Source organism: Panthera tigris, chromosome C1 (assembly GCF_018350195.1).
Source record: "Panthera tigris isolate Pti1 chromosome C1, P.tigris_Pti1_mat1.1, whole genome shotgun sequence".
NCBI lineage: Eukaryota > Metazoa > Chordata > Mammalia > Carnivora > Felidae > Panthera > Panthera tigris.
In genome coordinates this window covers 194928258-194949102 of record NC_056667.1, presented here as the reverse complement: position 1 = coordinate 194949102, position 20845 = coordinate 194928258, and the positions used below count along the sequence as shown (strand labels likewise).

The 20845-nt window shown below is 33.2% G+C and overlaps 1 protein-coding gene across 1 annotated transcript in view; it reads left to right on the top strand.

Moving 5' to 3' along the window:
- ERBB4 (erb-b2 receptor tyrosine kinase 4) overlaps window positions 1-20845 on the top strand; it is a 710253-nt gene that overhangs the window by 315847 nt on the left and 373561 nt on the right. Inside the window, exon 4 of the mRNA XM_042993912.1 lies at window positions 18553-18687. Within this exon, the coding sequence (XP_042849846.1) occupies window positions 18553-18687 (135 nt within the window). The remainder of the gene's footprint in view (window positions 1-18552; window positions 18688-20845) is intronic.

The window sequence follows — 20845 nt, the reverse complement described above, 5'->3', positions numbered from 1 at the left end:
GGGGGAGGGGCAGAGAGAGAGAGGGAGACACAGAATCCAAAGCAGGATCCAGGCTCTGAGCTGTCAGCACTGAGCCCCATGTGGGGCTCAAACTCATGAACCACGAGATCATGACCTGAGCCAAAGTCTGACATTTAACTGACTGAGCCACGCAGGTGCCACTAACAATATAATTTTTGAAGCTCCACTACTTATGTTTATTTGAAATTGGCTTCACCACTTAAAAAATCTTGGCCATTAATATTATAAAGATTATATTTTGGTTTTGAAAAGATTACACTGATAGACTGTGGTAAATTTATTGGTCAGAAACAAAAGAATAAGCAAAGAGACATAGTGCAATTATCTAGCCAAGAGTTTGGAAAAGGGGCCATCCATCTCTTGAAAGACAAAGGACAAATCATATATGTTGTAAATGGTATATGTTGGCAAAGTATTTTAAATGAATACTTCTCTCTTTACTCTCTTTATATTTGTCTATCATCATAGTCTCTATACATATTTTCTTTCTTTGACTTTAAATGCTCTTTGCTTTCTCCAGAAACTACAGTTAACCTCAGGTATTTCCTTAGATCTTTGTCATAACTTTTCTCTGTAATCATATCTGAAAAAAAAAATGGCCTTAGAGATCACAGACGCATGGCAGATAAAGGCTGACTAGAATCCTTTTGAAATGGCTCTACCCTCTGCTCAGAGGTAGAGGGAACACTCACTATTGGGAAGAAGAGTTGATGCAGAAGGACTCTCTACAGCCATATCCCATCAAAATGGACATGAGAGGGAAACTATAGCATGAAAGCAAAACAAAACAAAAACCTGAGATATGGATCTAGTGGAAAGAGCCCAAGCCTCCTAAAATTTCTGTCGTCCTAAGTATAGAGAAGAAATCAGTGTGTGGTTCCCAGAAGTCTTCAGGTAACCCTGACATTTTGGGGGAGCAGAAGTAAAAACAACTGGCAGCTAAAATGTTGCCTTCAGCCTACCTCTGGCTGAGAGTATCCTACTTGTCTGATGTCAGTGCTTGAAATTTCTTTCTTTTGAGACTGATTAATGGAATAAATTCTTTGGAATTTTTTGGCCTTTTGATTTCAGTGGTGGTAGGATCTGAACATCTCTCAATTCATTTCTTCCCAAAGAACAAGTGCATATTATGTAGAAATCAATATAATTTTTTAGCAGAACCTAATTCAGAATTATGAAATATACAGGTTGAAACTTCTTTCCTCCTTTCCACCTGTACTCTCCAAGGATCAAGTATCTATCCTCACCTTATTGACTGATTCAGGACCAACAAAGTCTGGGAGTATATTCCTGACTGCAACTATTTTTTTTTTCTATTTTTGCTCCCTTTATCTAAATTATAATTTAACTTTCCATTATCCTTTTTCCTTAGTTTTCTTTGTGCTATTAAGTTAATCCTATAAATAAGCCTGTGCTAATATAACAGCCAGTTACTGAACTTCATCTTTCAGGTGACATATAAGCCTTCGCCTATTTGAAATTCACATGTGGTTTCAGCGGTGGGAGTGTGATGTGATGTAGTGATATTTCAGCAGCACACATCTCAAACCTTCATAACATACATAGCAGAGGCTTCTTCCACCTCCATTACAACAAATGGGGATCACAAACAGAATGAAAAGGAGGTATAGAATCCATTGCATTCTAGACTCCGTTCTTCACATAAGTATAGGAAATTTTGCACTTTTCTTTCCTCTTTCATGAGTTATATATGTAACTTCCTCACTTTCCCTTTCCATTCTATATCAGTAGGTAGAGGAGCTAATAAGACTTGATGGATGAGATCTTATCTCAGTATGGTTATTGATATAATTATTGAGGAATCCCCAGATTTATTTACTTAATACACCAGATGCATGGGGCGTCTGGGTGGCTCCGTCAGTTAAGCATGAGACTCTGGATTTCAGTTCAGCTCATGATCCATGGTCCTGAGATTGAGCCCTGCGTAGGGCTCTATGCTGGTCATAGAGCCTGTTTAATATTTCTTTCTCTCCCCCTGCTCCACCCCTGTTAGTGCACATGTCCACACCCTCTTTCGCTGTCACAAATTAATTAATTAATTAATTTAAAAAAATAGATGCAGTAAACTACTAGCTTTGCTTTGCATAGAGAATGTTTAAAAATTGGGGCACTTCCCAATAAATTCTGAATCTGGGCCCCTGTAAACAAAACTGAGCTCCAGCAGCCCGAGCCCTGATGTCACATAGTCTGTTGGTAACGTTCCTGTTGAGCTGGGCAGCCACTGCTCCTTTGTCTGCAACAAGTTTGCTCTCCATTGTGTCACACTTCCAACCCACTCTCCTTCACCTTATGCTTTTAAGACAAACCCCTAGAAGATGTTTGAATTTAAGTCAGCATTTTGTTTTTAGCATTTAATTTTCAATTAGGGCATTTAAAAGAGGAGGTGCTATAGAATTCATTATTGTCTAGACTGTTTAGCAATAACTTAATATAAGCTACATACATAAAAGTACAGGACATTTGTGATCCTTGCTTTTCACAATATTTTTGCCCATCTACTTTTTCAAAAATAGTCTTTTTAAAAATCTTTTCAATGAGTGAGGATGTACTTCGAATTGACTTCTCTTTACTTCTGAAATTTTGGTTTACATAAAAAATTTAATGGGATACATTTTTCTATTATTAATATGCATATGCCACCTGTCAGCTGAATAGATCCAAAATTGCTTTTTAACAAAATTGAGTGAATAAATGGATAAAATGTATAAATAAATGAACTTCTACACTTTAGGATGTCTACATTGTGTGGAAGGATTTTCCTTGAAAATGTGCCAACTTTTTTTTTTAACTTTTGGATCACATCTTATTATCCTAGCTGTAATTAGAAATCTTGTGAAATTAAGAACCATTAAATTCAATGAGTTTTCAGCATCGGAAATTTGCCCAGAGGCACCCTGCCGATGGGACTGCCTAGGTTTGGGTTTTCATAGAGTTCTCCCTCCTCTCCTCCTATTGATTCTAAAAGGGAGCGTCTCTTCCACTTAGCTAATTAATTACACCTGCCAAAAAGCAGATGGTTCTGCAGGCTTTGAAGCATGGAAATAGCTAGGTGCATATCAGCTAGCTTAACTCCCTTCAGTTGGAATTTAGATTATGACTCTTGAAACTGCAAAGAAAATAAAGTATTACATAATTACAAAAAATATTTAAATGTTTTTATTTAAAAAAATATATACTTTAAGGTATAAGCTGTCCTTTTTAAAAAATCAACACAAACACACTTTTAAAATAATTATGTTTATCATCTAGTTTGGAACAATGCTTGCCAGATGTTGCCATCTAATTGTTCTGAGCTCTGAAATAAAATGAAACTAGAGGAGCAGGGCCATTTAGAAAATTGTTAAAAACAGTTCTCAAAATATTACAGCTTTTTAGTAAATAATGTTCTTGTGTTGTTGTTTAATGATAAGAAAACATATATATATAACAATGGTAAAAGTAAAAATGAGGGCATTTAGTGATACTCCTACTAATATCCCCACTTGTATTCCACATTTTTATGCTAGTCTGGTTAGTCTTCTTTATTTTTCTTCCCCCTGTATTTCAAACGAGGTAGCTTTAAATAAAGATTATCACTGGAGCTTAATTTTCTATGTAAAATTCTTTCAGATATGACATAGTTATATAAATACATCCTACAAAAAAGTAAATTGGGCATAGAATATGAATGCACACAAGATAATCTATGAAATATTCTCTTTAGTAAGGTCATATTAAATTATCTCCTTTAAATCTTTCTGAATTCAAAATTATTTAGTTTCATAAAATTTCTAAAAATATTGTCTTTAATTCTACTTTATGTGTGAAAAGTTTTAGTTTAGGACTTTATACTTTGAAAGATGATGTCATTAAAATTGAACATATTTTTTGTTAGAGGTTGAATAAAAATAAAAGTTCTTCTACATACAATATGTTATTACTTGCTTTCTCAATACATTTCTATAATTAATGTAAATAAAATTAATATTCCAAACTCCCAAATAAAATCACCTCCCTCCTTTTCCACTATTTTTTTCTTTTTCACTATTTTCAATAAAAGCAATCTGATAGATATGTCTAAAGATGGATATATTATTTCATATTAAAAAGGATATTTTTTAAATTTTTTTTTGTTTTTTTTATTTTGAGAGAGAGGCAGTGCAAGTCGGGGAGGGGCAAAGAGAAAGGGAAAGAAAGAATCCCAAGCAGGCTGTGGAGCTCAAATTCATGAAACGCAAGATCATGACCTGAGCCAAAACCAGGAGTTGGACACTTAACCTACTGAGCCACCCAGGCACCCCAGAGGATGATTTTTTAGAATGTATGCCTTAAGAAGATACCTCAATCTTCTTGTACTATTGAGGGGTGTGCAATTTAATTCATTAAGTTTGCCTACAGAAAGGATTTGTGATAAAGCTATATTTAACCATATGTTTTAATTTTGAATTCATTTCTTTTCTACCATATGAGCTTTACTTCATTTGCCTTTAAAATTAACAGGATATTAAAGTTAATGTTAAAATAAACTTTCATTGATTTGACTTCACTAATTTGAATGCTTTGTTCTTTTGCTCTCTTTGTATTAATTGTTCAACAGCAATAGGTAAAAACAAAACAAAACAAAACAAAACAAAAAAAAACACAGCATTATAAGGATATTGCAGATTTGGCTAAGAGACCCAAATGGCCTACACATTTAAATTATCCATTTTCATATTTCAGAAATGCAGTTGCAAAGCACATAAAGGCAGATTCTACTCAGGCTATGATTTTGGGTAAGGTAATTAAAAATCATTGTGCCCTATTCATTAAAACAGAACTTCCAAGGACTAAGCATAGATAATGTTCCCATAGTACTTGAAAATATTAAAGTTGCCTTTCTTTCTTTTTTTTTAATTCAGTCTTTTTACTCATTTGCAGGGCTTTTCCTTAAGTAGGCTGAATTCTTGAAGTTTTATCGTGCTGCCTTTTCCTATGTGTCTACTTTCAACAGAGCCAAAAGGAATGCACCTCCAATGATGAGGTTGGGATATAATCCAAATATCTAACAGAGTAAAGATTTTTTTTTCAATGCATAATTTTTCATGTAGAAAAGAAACCTTAAAAGCATAATTTTACCTTTCAACTCAATAAAATATTTTCAGAAAGGACTTCAGGGAAATTACTTTCAGTTCTTAATCATACTTAGAAGTAGATTATATAATTTAGAGTTGTACCTCCTCTCTGCTTAAACTTTATTTTTCCCTTTAAATCTCTCCACCTTTTCTTCTATTGTGGAAGAATAAAAGGTTTAAAAGCAGGATCTCAACCCAGCAGTTAATGAGTTGGAATCCTAGTTCTCTAGAACTCTCACCAGTTATTTAGCTCTCTAAACTTCTGTAAAATAAGACTAGTAATAATTACCCGGTAGGACTTCTGTAAGGATTAAGAGAAATATTGCATTATAAAGATGTTCAGGTAATGGTAGCATTTACCAAGAGGCACTAGAGTGAAGTGGTTAACCATGGGCTTTGGAGCCTGTTATGCAGGCATTTGAATCCGAGCTTGACCCCTATTGTGTGAAGTATTCAGCACCTTCCTTAATCATTTTGTGTCTCATTTGTTATGCCATTGGGGCATAAAGTCCCACCCAGAAAAAGAAAATTCTGAATGTAAGGATGTTAAGTAATTTTATGGATGTCCAGAACATTCTAAAAGGCATCTGAAACTCATATAAGTTGAAACTAATTTTTTAAAATGAAAAATAATAAATAAATAAATAAATAAATAAATAAATAAATAAACAAACTTTTAAAAATAAGCAAACACAAACCTACATATTCTAATTTTGCCTAATAATACTGCCCCTGTTCTAGCTCTCTCAGAAGTGTATTTATTTATGAGAGCAAACAGAAAAGATAGTTAAGCAGGATAGAAGAAATTTGGTGGCCAGAGAACTTTTCCTGTTTTCCTAATAATAATGATGCATCAATTGAACAGTTGCTCTATAACAGACCCTATGGTGAGCATTTAAGTATGTGAACTCTTTCTCCTTACACTTGCCCTAGCAGAGAGGTATTATTAATATCTATTTTATAGATAAAGGACTAAGGCTTAGAGAGAATAAGTGATGTGACTGAATGCCTACAGGTAACTTTGGTGGAGACATGGTTATCCTGTCTCACACAATAGCCTGTGCAGAATTTGTGTACTAGAAGTCTTCTCTTCTTGAATGTTGGTAGTTGACTGACCCATCTGACATTGTGAGGCATATTGACACTTGAATCATTTCTTTATGTCCAGCCTCAAAGAGCAGCCAAGTATCTGAAATAAATTTTTAATCATATTTATTAACCCAAGAAAATGGAATAGAAATACGTCTAGAATAAAAGTGCTTCTTGGGGTGCCTGGGTGGCTCAGTCGGTTGAGCGTCTGACTTTGGCTCAGGTCATGATCTCACGGTCCATGAGTTCGAGCCCCGTGTCGGGCTCTGTGCTGACAGCTTGGAGCCTGGAGCCTGCTTCGGATTCTGTGTCTCCCTCTCTGTCCCTTCACCACTCATACTCTGCCTCTGTCTCTGTCTCTCTCTCTCTTTCAAAAATAAACATTAGAAAGAAGAAATTTAGAATAAAAGTGCATCTGAACCTAGAAGACATGATAATAAAGTTACTCAACTATACCAAGGCTAGCAGATCCTATTCTGACATCGAATGTCACGATATGAAACTAATATTTATAATGGGGAAAAATGAGAGTGGTTCTAGGAATCATAGGATATAATGATTCATTAGAAATGATATACATACTTTCTGCAGAAATTTTTTTTTCCCTCAGATATTTTAAATATCTACCTTTAACTCTTAAAATCTCTGAGCAAATATAGTATTTGATTACATTTTGTCTTTCTTCCAGAGTAATGGCCTTTGTTTCCTTATATAAAGCAGCGATATTATTATAGTAATGCTTGTTACGCATCTAATTTTTATTATGCATTTTATTGATTTAATTTTAAAAATTTAATAAATTTAAACAGAACTGTGGAGCAGTCCCACCTCCCTGCTCAACCCTGAGCCACACAGATGTGTTTAGTTGCGTTCTGTGTTTCCTAATTAATCCATCCTGCTGCAGTAAAAATGTCAGACCCTTGCAATTGAAGAGGAGGGCTCAGTTTACATGCCTCTGTCCTTTGGCATTTACTCTCATTTCTTTGCAGCACAGTAGTAGTGGCAATGAATGGAAAGGTCACCAGGAAATTGCCAGCAGAGACATTGCAACCTGTGATCTATGCACCACCCTGAATTAAACAGAGGGAAATCTAACAGCTCTAAATGTTGTCACAGAATGTAGTTACCGACATGACAAGAAATGACTCAAAGGGTTAACTCAACTAGGTATCCAGGATTACTCAGTCTGGGAAAAATAGTAGTTACAGAATTTATGTTCTTGTTCTTGGGAACAATCTGTCTTATGAAATACAGATAGCCCCATTTTTTATTAACCAAATTTGAAGTACATGTAATAATATTTTAGTTCAATGTATCTAGTTCTAAAATTACTACACTATGCACCAAACTTCACGTATGAAGATTTCATGTGATTCTCAGACGTTTTCACTTGGTCTTCTCACCTCCCAAAAGATCCAGGCTTCAACCAATGTGTATATATTTGTAAATGCTTTGGATAAAGGAGGTTCCTGATGTACATTAATAAATTAATTTGAAATAGCTACCATTTTTTGAGTACCAGATGCTTTATATACATAATTGTAATTCTCAATGTAACCAAGCAAAGTAAATATTATTGTTCCTATTTTATAGATAGTAGAAAAGAAACTGTAACATGTCTGAAATCACACAGGTAAAAAAAAATAACAAAGATGTGCTTAAAAAATTAACTAATCTATAAATAAATTGTGGCATATTCATACAATAGAACAGTAGACAATAAAAATGAACAAATTACTAGTACAGGCAACAGCATAAATAATCTCAAAAACATTATTTTGAATAAAAGAAGGCAAGAAAAAATATGTAGTGCATGATTCCACTTGTATAAGCTTAATACACAGGCAAAAGTAATCTATGGTGATGGAAGTCAGAACAGTGGCTTTGGGGGCTTGATTGGGAAGGAGTAAGGGAAAATTTTTGAAGTGGCAGCAATTTTCTGTGTCCTTATCTGGGTTGCGGTTACATGGATATAGATGTACAAACACTGTATGCATGCATACATGCATAAAATTAAAGATTCATGTAGTTGACTGCATGTAATGTATAATAATTTAAAACTTCATACAAACTAATCTAAGTACAAAGATATTTCTGTGTTTTGCCATGCTATTTGATATTTCACATTTTGAAACCAATGCTTTATAAAATGATACTCCTCTTTAATCATTTTTTCCTAATTTTCTCCAGATTAAAACTCTATTTTAAAAAATCGACTTAATTTGATTTAGACATAAATGTGAGTTTTTAAAGTGTTATAGTATCAGCTTCTGGGAAATCTTATTTTGTGACTTATTTACTTTCTTATTTTGTAAAATGGTGTTTTTATTTATTATTTTTAACATCACTTTAACAAATAGACCTTTTAGGAAGGACACCCAGGTCTCCAAGCTATGTATTTGATATTTTTAGTATTTTAATATAGCCTTTAAAAAATCCTGATGTTTGAAATAATATTATAATCATTTTACAAGATTAAGTCATTCTTCTTTCTCTTTCTTTACCTTTTATTTCAAGTCTTAGCTTGCCAGCAACAAATATACATAACAATATTATTTGTCATTACTGTCATCTGGACAATTATACTTTTCTGAAATACTCTAAAGAAGTAGTGAGGAAATCACACATTGTAAGAAGAATTATTAAAACTATACAAACTAATATTGTAGGTGAGATATTTGAAAGTGACCTTGCAGCATATCCCAGGCTTATTGTATTAAAGCCTATAAATAAAAGGGACAAATCATTTCTGGGTACTAATATGACTTTCCCTCTTATTGGTAATGAAAACATTGAACTCTACTGATTTGTTCTACTGAAGCTATTACATTTTCTGGAAACTTGGAGCAGTTATTTAAGAGGATTGTTGTCTGTAATGAGGGTTTTCTAGTAGATAGAGGAATAAAAATATTTGATCTTTATGTAAAGATCAAAAGATAATGAATTTCTCAGTCTTTTTATATACCTTTGATTATGTTCATCTTTATCAGAGAGATATTTACTTTGAATTTTTCATTCATCTTTCAGAATTCATACTTTTTTCTTTGTTTACATAATTATTGGTATAGTTTTAATATATTTTCTAATATTTCTTAAAGTATTATTTTCAAAACATTGAGTCACATTCCCCAACAAAAAGCCAAATAGTTAGGAGGGGAGCATCTGGTATGTTAATTTACTCAGTTGTTTGTTAATAACCTCAAATAGAGATCAGGTTTTCCACAGTGCTTTGTGGAAACACAAAGTGTTTCACATTTGTGAAAGTGTTTCACTTACACACAGTAAGTGTTTCACCATTGAAAGACCCTTCCTCAAGTAAACAACAACCTCTTACATGAAAACCACACTTTAAAAATAATATTTGAGACTAAATTAATAATTGGGGAAGTGAAAATTAAAGTGATACCACATCACACCAATCAGAATGACTACCATGGCGGCTGTGTGGGGTGGTGGTGGGGAACAAGAAAAAAGAAAGAAAAGAAATAGGGGTTGACAAGATTAAGAAGCAAGTATATTGCTCAAACACTACTGATGGGAATATAAACTGGTAAAAAGTACTTTGGAAAACTGATTGTCACTATGGTCCAACAATTACATTTCTAAGTATGTACGCAGTATAAATGTGTACATATGATTACCAAAAGTCATATTCTAGGATGTTAATAGTAGCACTATTCGTAATAGCCCAAATGTGGAAGGTATTCAAAGGTCCATCAGTGTAGAATGGACAAAGCATTCAGTACCGAATAGCAATGAAAATGAACAATGTGGATGAATTTTGTAAACATAGTGCTGAGCAAAGTAGAGCCAGATAAGAAAGAAAGATAAAGATTCCTTGAGGGACTGATGTGAGGAAGAAAGTGTAAGGAAGGATTCTATGATGATGGAATATTCTATTTCTTGATCTGGGCGCTGGCTACATAAGTATGTTCCGTTTGTAAAAATGCATTGTATATGATATATGTACATCTGTGTACATATGTTATACTTCAGTGATAAAGTTTGAAAAAAAATATTTGTTGAAGTTACAAGATTTATGTTTTATAAGTATCCAGAAGATGCAGGGAGCTTTCTTTTGAGTCAGTATGACAGAAACTGCTTGTTGTGTCCCAACATCCATTACCACCGACTCGCTTTTAAACAATATATGAAGTTTAGCTAATCATATGACCACTCATGAATAAATTCACGTACCTAACAGCTCGGCCCAAGGAAGGTACGGAATTAGTCCTTGTTCAGTGACTGTTTGCACGGACCTTCCTTAAGAGACAACCTGTGTTCATCCTCTATTCTTCATGCTTTCCTTCATCTTTTGCATGGGAGTTACCAGGTAGAAATGCCTCTTTTATTAAAGATTGTGGAGCAATAAGATGGAATGGATTCTGGGACCCTGATGACTGTGAATTATCCATAATAGCTTTGAATCACCAAGACAGACTTTTATATGAACTGAAAATAAATAAGTAAATAGTGTTATGTTATATTTTAAAGACATTAGAGATTTAAATAAATAAATAAATCTCTATCTAGTAGTTGAGTAAACAACTACTTAAGTAATTACTAATTATAAAGTATAGTATAATCAACAACTGTGTGACTGATATTGTGAGTACAATATTTCCATTACTTCCATTATAGAGTTGAGCGAACTGAGTTTCATAAAGGCCTTCAAGGTCATACATCTTGCAAACAGAAAACTAGATTTTGAACTTAGTTTTACCCAGTTATCTAGATTCAGTGTTATTGCCTTTGCACTCAAAGCCCTGAAAGTGGAAGATAGATTTATCTATCATCTACCTATCTACCCAGCCACCTACCTATAGCATATGTATCTATCTTATCTGACCAGCCACTTACTTATGTAGTATATGTATCTACCTACCTGTAGTATAGAATGTATTATGACTCTGATATGCAAGATGAATTTGTGGGGAGGGTGATCTAGAAGGAAAAAGTTTAATCTGGTATGAGGTGGTAGAATCTGAATTAAGGAATAGCAGTGGATGTAAAAAGAATGGGATAAATCAAGAGACATTATGAGAAATTTTACATAGAATATCATGACCAGTTAAATATAGAGTTGAATGAATTAATGACAAGTGTCAAGTTTGGAGTCTAATTGACTTTTACAGCATGCTATTCTGATTTTAACTGAAATAAGGAACAGGGGGAGTACAAGTTTGGGAGAAATTATTAGAGGAAAAATATTAAACATGTTGGCACATACAACAGAATTATGTAATGAAGTTAGAGAACAATTTGAGAAGCAAATCTCTTATTCATAATTCAAAGACAGTTACAAGACAAAATTTATTTTTAAAATTTTCCAGAGAACTCCAGTGAGTTTAAGTGGATTACTACTTCCCTGATAGGAAGAATTAATACATTAAAATTACACTAATTTTATTCAACATTTTATGTGACTTCTAATGTGAGCATTATCTAGTACATGAGGAGGAAATATCACTTATATTATGCCACCAAGTCAGCAGCTAACGACTTTTTACACATGTCAGTCATGTTCTCAAGATGTTGTGATTGTCATTATAATTATCAAAAACATTTGAATTTCTATTTCTTTTTTGGCACTAATGCCACAGAAAGATGTATGTCACGGTTCTTATCCTCTAGAGGTTTACAATAGGGGAGATAAGACAAGTACACAAAAGAATAAAGAAGGTGGGGAGTATTTGCTCTGTTAAGTGAGTGGTTCAGATAATCAGTGTTATAAGTAGTTAACCTCCAAAAACTAGACAGTCATAGTGGACTTCTCAGAGGAGTTAGGACTTGAGCTGAAACATAATGAAAGCTACAAATTATACACTGAAACATTTTGGAGAGCATTACTGAGCTCCATTCAATTGGAATCAAGATATTTTTGCTATTATTTTCTATTTTAAGCTGATTTTCAGCCAATGAATCTAATCATTTCCTTTTGAAATTGCCTTGCTTGGGTCGAAAAACTGTCCACTGTTACTTCCTAGCATTCATTCAGAATCCGCATCCATGAGCTTTTGACTCTGATCATTGAGCTGAAATACAGAAGGTTACATCACTCATTTACATTATCACCCTCTCCCCACTCCCAATACAAATGTGACATTTCAATTTTGCACACTTCAACTCTCCTTAAATCATCTGTATAAAAACTTCAAAGCTTGATTGATGATGAATGAGCCATTGTCTCCTCAAGCACCCGCTTCTCATTAGCCTTTAGAGTCTCAGCTTATTAATAATGAACCTTGAGGGCTGACCCAGTGGGGTAGCAGCAATTCATTGTGCTCCCAGCTGAAAGGTCTGGGTTTGAGAAAGATATGGGAATCTTTGGACCAAGTCCATTCCAGAGATGATGTATTAAGTATCACAGGTGGATGATGTGAGCTATATTACTTTTGTCTCATTATCTGCCAACAGACTTGTGTGGCGTAAGGTGATGACAGTGAGAAAGCTACATTGCTTTATGTCTGAAAAACCCAGTGACTTCTTCCTATAGCTTCATCTTGGAAAATGGACTTTTGCCACTTTGGATTTTGATTTCATGATTGTGACCTTTGGTTTGGATAGGCAATATAAGTCTGATATATGGATTATTCAGACATTCCCATGGTAATTAGACAAGTGCATTATCTCTAATCTTTATTTATTCTGATTATCATTTTAATTCTAAGGTTGACCTGTATCTGTGCCCATGCAAAATAAGGCATTTAGATGTATAATCAGGGATTGAGGTTAAATATTTCCTTCTTGTTTATTTGACTTTCTTATACTATTATCTTTGGAAGCTTTGTGAGTAGAAGTAAAATGTTTACTGTTGATACCAATCATGTAGACTATAGTGGAATATGGCAAATTGCATTTAAAATTATCATCTTTATTTTGTAAAAAAAAAAAAGAGAAAGACATTCAATCTTATTTATTTTATGAAATAGTTGCAAATTGTGCATGAGGTCAAAGCAATTTTGTCGACTTCTTAAACTAAGTAAGGAGGTCATATTAATCTGTATTTTCAGCAGGGATGCTACATCACAATTAGGCTATTCCAAAAGAGGCAAGGGGAATAAAGCCATGATTTGGTATTTTATCACATTTTCTTTTGAGAGAATATATTTGCAAAATGTCAACGATTGTCTTAATGGTTACTCATCCTCAAATTCACTATAATAACTAGCATTTGAAAAGAAATGAAGAATGTGAAAAACTTATTGAAATAACACAAACATTTCCTTCTTCATTAGACTCATGCAAATGGGAAATCAAGGGAAGTAATGGTCAGTCAAATGGACAATCTTTATGGATTGGAAAGCTAAGACGCAAGTACTTTATGTCCTTTGTAAAATGTCATATTGGCACTTTACACCTTTCTAAAAAATAATTTAAGGAACCATATGAGGTAGATTTACAGTTCAATATAAAAACATGCTTTTAGACTTTGTGTAACATATGGCTAGATAATTTGCACAGGTTTCAGGAAATTTGGTGTGTCCAGGATAGCTCAAAACCATCATTTTTTACTTGATAAATGATAATAGAATTTGATGCACAGAATAGGTTTAGAGATACCAATGAATGTAACTAACTGTGATTTAAAATATCAAACATACTACTTGCATAATTTTTTACATTATCAATTATAAACATTTTATATAATAAAAGCTATTTATCTTTTAACCTACAAAAACTCTACCTTCACATTTATATTTTTAATTTTCCCTATATTCAAGATACTATATATTTATTGGCCTACTCAAATATGGTTTTCTATAATCAAGATATTATATCTTATTTCATGAAGCAAATATTTATCATGTATCTGCTTTTTGCTCGACACTGGGGATACAGTTTAGACCAAAACAGAAATGACCTCTGAAAATGTAGAACCAGTTCAGATAACCTGTAGTGTTTATGGGAAAAAAAAATAGCTTCCATTTTTACTTTGATCTGATCAGAATATAATTTAAAATTAAGAGCTACAACAGAAGTTAATTGATCAATGTTGGTAGCAAATTCCACGTAACTTTTATCTTTAAAGTTCAATTTAACAAATATTTGTTGATTAGCTATTGCTTCAGGTTTGATATATATAGATACAGCACTGAAAAATATCCCTTGCCTTCATGGAGTTTAGTCTAATATTTCAAATATAAATTATGTACTATATATGTTAAATTCAACATATTGGAGAGTAATGTGGATTACAATTTACTTATTCTATTTGCAAAAGGATTCAATTTTTTTTACTTGACTTGCATGCATTAATCTAGTAGGAAATATTTGAGACACAAAACTGTTTAAGTGTTTACATGAATTTTTAAATAATTAAATGATACTTTTTCATAGAATATCAATTTCATATGTTATGATATTCAATTGTGGCAGTTATTAAAAAGACACAGTTCTGTTTTGTAAACTTGCTGGCTATGATTTAAAAAAAATTATACCAGTTTTTTTTCTATCAATTATTGCAATGACCAAGAATCTATTTGTGTTTTTTCTGAATTTTCTGTGATATATTTCCTACCATGGAAGTCAAATACAATGGAATGGGATTTACCTTGAGCTCATTTATTTATTCAACATTATTTATGTCTTTTCACTTTTCTAGGCTTTGTGCATCTTTATTTGAAAATTATACATTTGCACAACATTTTCTATCTTACTTAGAATTCCTCTTTTTTGTCATGGTTTAAAATTTTAATAATCACTTTGTTGCATTATTTATTAAATGTTTATTTATTTATTTATTTATTTGAGAGAGAGAGAGAGAGAGAGAGAGAGAGAGGGAGTGTGTGTGTGTGTGTGTGTGTGTGAGAGAGAGAGAGAGAGTGGGGGAGGTGCAGAGAGAGAGGGAGATACAGAATCTGAAGCAGGTCCAGACTCAAAAACTCGCAGGTTCCAAGCTGTCAGCACAGAGCCCGACATGGGGCTTGAACTCACTAACCAGTGAGATCATGACCTGAGCTGAAGTCAGACACTTAGCTGGCTGAGCAACCCAGGCACTCCTTACTTTATTCCCTTCTAACGGAAGGGAAGTTCTTGGTGTAACACAGATGGTACCGTCCAATAAGCCTTTCATGGAACTTGTATACAACTCTGCTGTTCTTGTATGTTGGCAAAGAAATCTAAAGTATAATCAGACATTCTTCTGGTATCTTCCTGGATAAATGTCTTACCAAGCTTTGTTTTTCTAATCCTTGTCCCGCTTTCTAATCTAAAAATGCAGCTTGTAGTCAACCAAGGCAAAAACATTAGGGATCCCTTTTGTCTAGTAAATAATCTGTGTCCTTAACAACTTTCTTACAGGTCAGTATATTCCCCTAGCATCTTCTTAGTTCAGAAATAAATCCAATTTAATATTTCACAACAAAACATATTACATTAATGTTTAAAAAATTGTATAACATTATAAAATCAATGTAAACTATACCAATGAATAAGTACAATATTAACATTATTTCCTATCCTATATTTAGGTAACTGAATTGATCAAAAGAAAATATAAGATAAAGTATACATTAAAACTATGCTATAAATGTCAGTAAAATATACATTTTTCTGATTATGGTGTTTGACACTCACCAACAGAATACAATCTAAGCCAAGCATGAAGGAAAATACTATTTTCAGGAAAAATACACACATACACGAACAGACTATATGTGCCTTATAAGTACATCATTAAATACTAGAAATTTATAAATCTTCCTGACCAGAATTGTTACCAGATGGTTGGTTTTGAATTTAGGGTGTTATCCAAGTTGATCATGATTGTAGTCCCAGTCTGAGATTTCAACTTGAATTATTATTAAAGATTAATTAAAGATTAAACTTGAATTATTATTGCTTCCTTTCTAAATACTTTTCCAAGTAAAAACCAAGCTCTTGGGCGGAATATTTCTGAGAAACAAATGTCAACATTGGTAGCAGATTAATATTGTTGAAGAAGGGGATTTGATGAGATTATTATTCAGTATAATATAATCTGATTCTGTTTGAATATTTTTAGATAGGAAGTTACAGATGGATATTGTGTTCCTTCAGTATGAACTGTTTGAATTATAATGTGAATCCTGAAAAATATACTCTTTCTACAATATTTGAGCTATTATCTTTTCTCCTCACATTTCTTTTTAAAGTAGAACTTTTCCAAATGTAAACTGAAAAATAACCTTCATTTCCTGGATAGCAGTTAAAATCTTTCTTTGTCACCTAATGAAGAATTATTCCTAGAGCAGAAGAGCATCACCTAATGTCTCATGAGAAAGCTATTAGTATGAGATCGTCACATTTTATAGATAGAAACTTAATGCCAAACATTAATGTAGAAATCCATTTCACAATCTTCTGTACGTCTTACATCTCCCTTCTACTTTGATGAGGATTGTATGGTTAGGTCATGAAAAATAATGAACTGGGCTTTAGAAGTGGAGAGATGATCTAATTTCTTTTTGTTTCCTTTTTTTCCTCACCTGAGAAAATGGAACCAATAGTCAGTGAAAGGATTGATCATGAGAATAGGAGATTTTAAATGTGGAAAGCCTGGCAATGTCAAAATTAATTTGGTGCATTTTATACATGCAATGCAATAAGGCAATTGAGATGTGCTCACCCATCTCACTTCTACAAATACCCCTCTTATGGTGTCACGTGTTCCTTTCATTCTTTTATCACCCTCTTTGGCTTAACGTGACTCTTACAATTTTTGCTTGGGATACTGCACAAGAAAGATTTTTTTTTTTCAAAGCCATTATGGAAAATAGAGTGATTGCCTTCTCAATATTTATGTCCCTCTCCTTCCTCACTAATACTGCTTCTTGAAGTTTTGTTCAAGTAGCAATATGTCCACTCAACCTCTTGCAGTGGGAATGGTCAGGGGATATTGTTCTGACCAATAAAAAGCAGACATAATCCTTGGAGAGAGCATCTCGTCAAAAGAATGTCTCTTGCTTGCTCTTCTGTTTTCATCTTACCTTGAATTCGATAGACACCTTTTTTTAATATTTATTTTTGAGAGAGAAAGAGAGTGAACGGGGGTGGAGGGGCAGAGAGACTGGGGACAGAGGATCTGAAGCAGGCTCTGCATTGACAACAGACAGCCCGACATGAGCCTTGGGCTAAAGAGCTATGAGATCATGACCTGAGTCCAAGTCAGAAGCTTAACTGACTGAGCCACCCAGGTGCCCACAGACATTTTTAGATACAGCAACCTTTTTGGGCTTGGGATGAATAAAAACCAGGACCCAAAGCAGATGTAGGTACTCTGGACACTACTACCTCCTATAGGTTTCTTATTATGTGAGAAAGTCATTCCCTATCTACATAAACTATTGTTAACTGTTTTTTGTTACTTGTAGCAATGTTTAATGGACTCAAATATAATTTCTCTTAAGAGATAAGAGAGAAAGATGTGGTAAATATTGGGTAGGAAGATGTTATGTGTATTTCTAACCAACAGTTTCTTCAAGTAAAAGAATGGTATTTCACAAAAAAAGATTAGCATTTGCAGAGGGAATATCTACTTCTTTTTCTTTTTTTTTTTTTTTTTTTTTCGTTCAGGGGAAACAAGTTAGCTGATCAAAGCCAGTGATAAATAGAGAATCAAGTAAAAATTGGCTTTAATGAATTTTATCCTATGGTCCTGTCATTGTTCCAGTGAACCATGGGGTTTTCATTATGTCTTGCTTTGTGTTCTTCTTAAAGAATAATTGGCAATTCTATTGATTCCATTTGAGAGGATCAAAGAACATTTTTATGATTGAGACATTAATTTTAGCTTTCATTTTGTTTTAATCACTTACCTACTGACTCGTCAATGTCACATTGACTGAAAGAATTTTTTCCTAAGAGAGACAGATGAGTTAAATGACCAAAAAAAGAGGATTAGTTAAATAAATATTATTTACTTTATGTTCTGGCATATTGTATTCTCATTAGAAATAATGTAGAATAATATTTAATTAGCATTAAATACTCATCACTTAATATTAGACAAAACTAGTACGTTTTGAAATATTGCATGCCATGTTATTCCAAGTTCAGAGGATTAAAAAAAGGAAAAAGACTGAGAGTATCTATACCAAACTATGAAGTGTTTCTCTGAGTATTTGTGTTATGGATGGTTGTTTCTCTCTGTATTTTCCATTTTTTTTTCCAATTTCTTCAATCAATTTATGTGACCCAGTAATGATCTTTAAAAAAAATATGTTGGCTATTAACAAGATAATTCTAATTTAACACTGAAAATCATTTAAGAATAAATAACTTTTATTGACTTTCTTTTCATCAACAAAAAGTTTGACGAGAAATATGTTTGTTTGTTTTAATACAGAAATCCTTAATGGTGGAGTCTATGTAGACCAGAACAAATTTCTTTGTTACACAGACACAATTCATTGGCAAGATATTGTTCGGAATCCGTGGCCTTCCAACTTGACTCTGGTGTCAACAAACGGTAGCTCAGGATGTGAGTAACATTATCCTTTTGAATGTCTCAAAATGTTCTTCTACTTCTTGTAAAAACAAACAGCTAATGTTTATCATGTCATTAATAATATTTTGAATTTTGATCGCATACATTGAAATGTTCAGTTATATATAATGGAACAATCTTTTGCTTCTAGTTAACTCTCTTTTCAGAGTGCTAACTTCCCTTTTATAAATTCTTCTCTTAACATGACTTATTTTGCTAGGTCTAAATACTTTACCATATTTGTAATGTCTAAGTATTCTAATGTCCAAATGTTTAAACATGCCCCATTGCCCATAAACGTAAGGCTGGTGTCGAACTCTGGCTTCAACTCTCTGTGTGAGTCATGTACCACAGAGAAAAATGTGGTAGAAGAAAAATATTACTTCCTATTCACTATAATATGTTAAATTAAAAAAAAAAACAACAACAACAAAACACTGATGAACATTTTAGAATTCCGAAGCCTCCATTTGCCCTTGAAACCTTCATGGTAATACTGTATAACAATTCCAAGCACCTTAAATAGAGTGGAGAAATACAGATTTCATAGAAGAGATATATGTTACATTCTGGTTTTAGTCATTAGCCTAATAAACTATCCAATTTCCCATTCGCAAAGTGCAGTGTTTCTATCACAGAGGATTTATCAGATTCAGAGTGTTTAATATGATTAAATGACAAGCAAGTAATATTTGAAATATATCATTAAAATCTTAGAAAATTATTCTGTCTAGAATCTGTTTCATTTTCATAAAGCAGGCTGTGTGGTCCCCACATTTATTACTACTGACATTTGTATGAGAACAGAATCTTTATCAAGTGTTAACCTGGGTTTTATATTTCTCATCTATTATTTTATATTTCCCGCCTGAAATCATAACTATCTTCACACTGTTCAATAATTATTTGCCATAGTACTGATTGTGTTATGACACTTTTGTAGAAAATCAAGCTCCGAGGGACAATTATTAAATTTCATGATTGTCCTAATAATATAATGGGGAAATAGGAATATATTTGATCCAAACTGACAGCTGTGTTTTTAATAATGGCTAAAACTTTTTTTAAAGTAGAGTAAAATAATTTTCTTGTCACTTTTGAGCAGAAATTTATATGAGATTTCATCTTTATAGTGTTCAAGTTGCCTACCTTGTACAATTACGTGTGAATAAAAAATTGAATCTATTCATACTAACAAGACAAATAATGTGCTTTAGAAATGGCTTCTGTTTTCAGTCTGCTCATACTATGGTACATTTTGTATATTTGGAGGGGGGCAAGAAGCATAATGGTTGGGGAAGAGGAAAGGCCTACTGACTCTTCGCTTATTAGAGTGGCCAGCCTATAATTGCATGTATGAGATCAGGAAAGAATGAAACCCAGGCAAGACAGAAGCCACAGGGAAGCCTTACAGGATGCAGAACAGGAAAGGTCTGGGGGGTTCCTGCACTTTCACAGATGGCATATCTTTGTGCTATTGTTTGTGGGCAATTTTGGATGGTTGTGCCTGTAATTAGGCAACTGTAGCTGCATTTGTCTTGCATGCAAATAATTGCAGGTGCAAAAATTACAAATGCAGAGTAGAGTCATAACAAATGGTCCTTTACAATTAACCACCAAATGCTTGTTGAAGTTTTATTCTTTACATACTAGTTTTATTTGTTGATACATTAAATATATTGCATGACACCATAGCTGATAATTAGAATTGGCTAATCTTTGAATATTGGTTTCAACGTAGCCTATTTTTTCCTCTACCTTCTCCCTATGGGTGATGACAGATACTCTCATGGTTTTAAATGCAAACTTCTGCACTGATGACTCCCAGAACTACATACCACCCAAGTTAAAAATCTGGTGGTCATCATGGACTTCGTCTGCTCATTGGTCATGGCATTGATTTAATCATTAAATCATACTGAATTTGTCTATTTCTTGATTTTACGTGTTTCTTATTGCCATTGCTCTAGTTTAGACTTCATCCATTGTCTGAGTTACTGAAACAATCTGAATTCTTAATAAGTTTTGAGGCTACAAACCCTGTGTAGTCTGGTGAAATCAATAGCTCCCTTCTTACAATATGTTTAAACTAATAAATAGGCAAAGAATAAACATTATATATCATAAATGCATAAAACCAATATGTTTATAA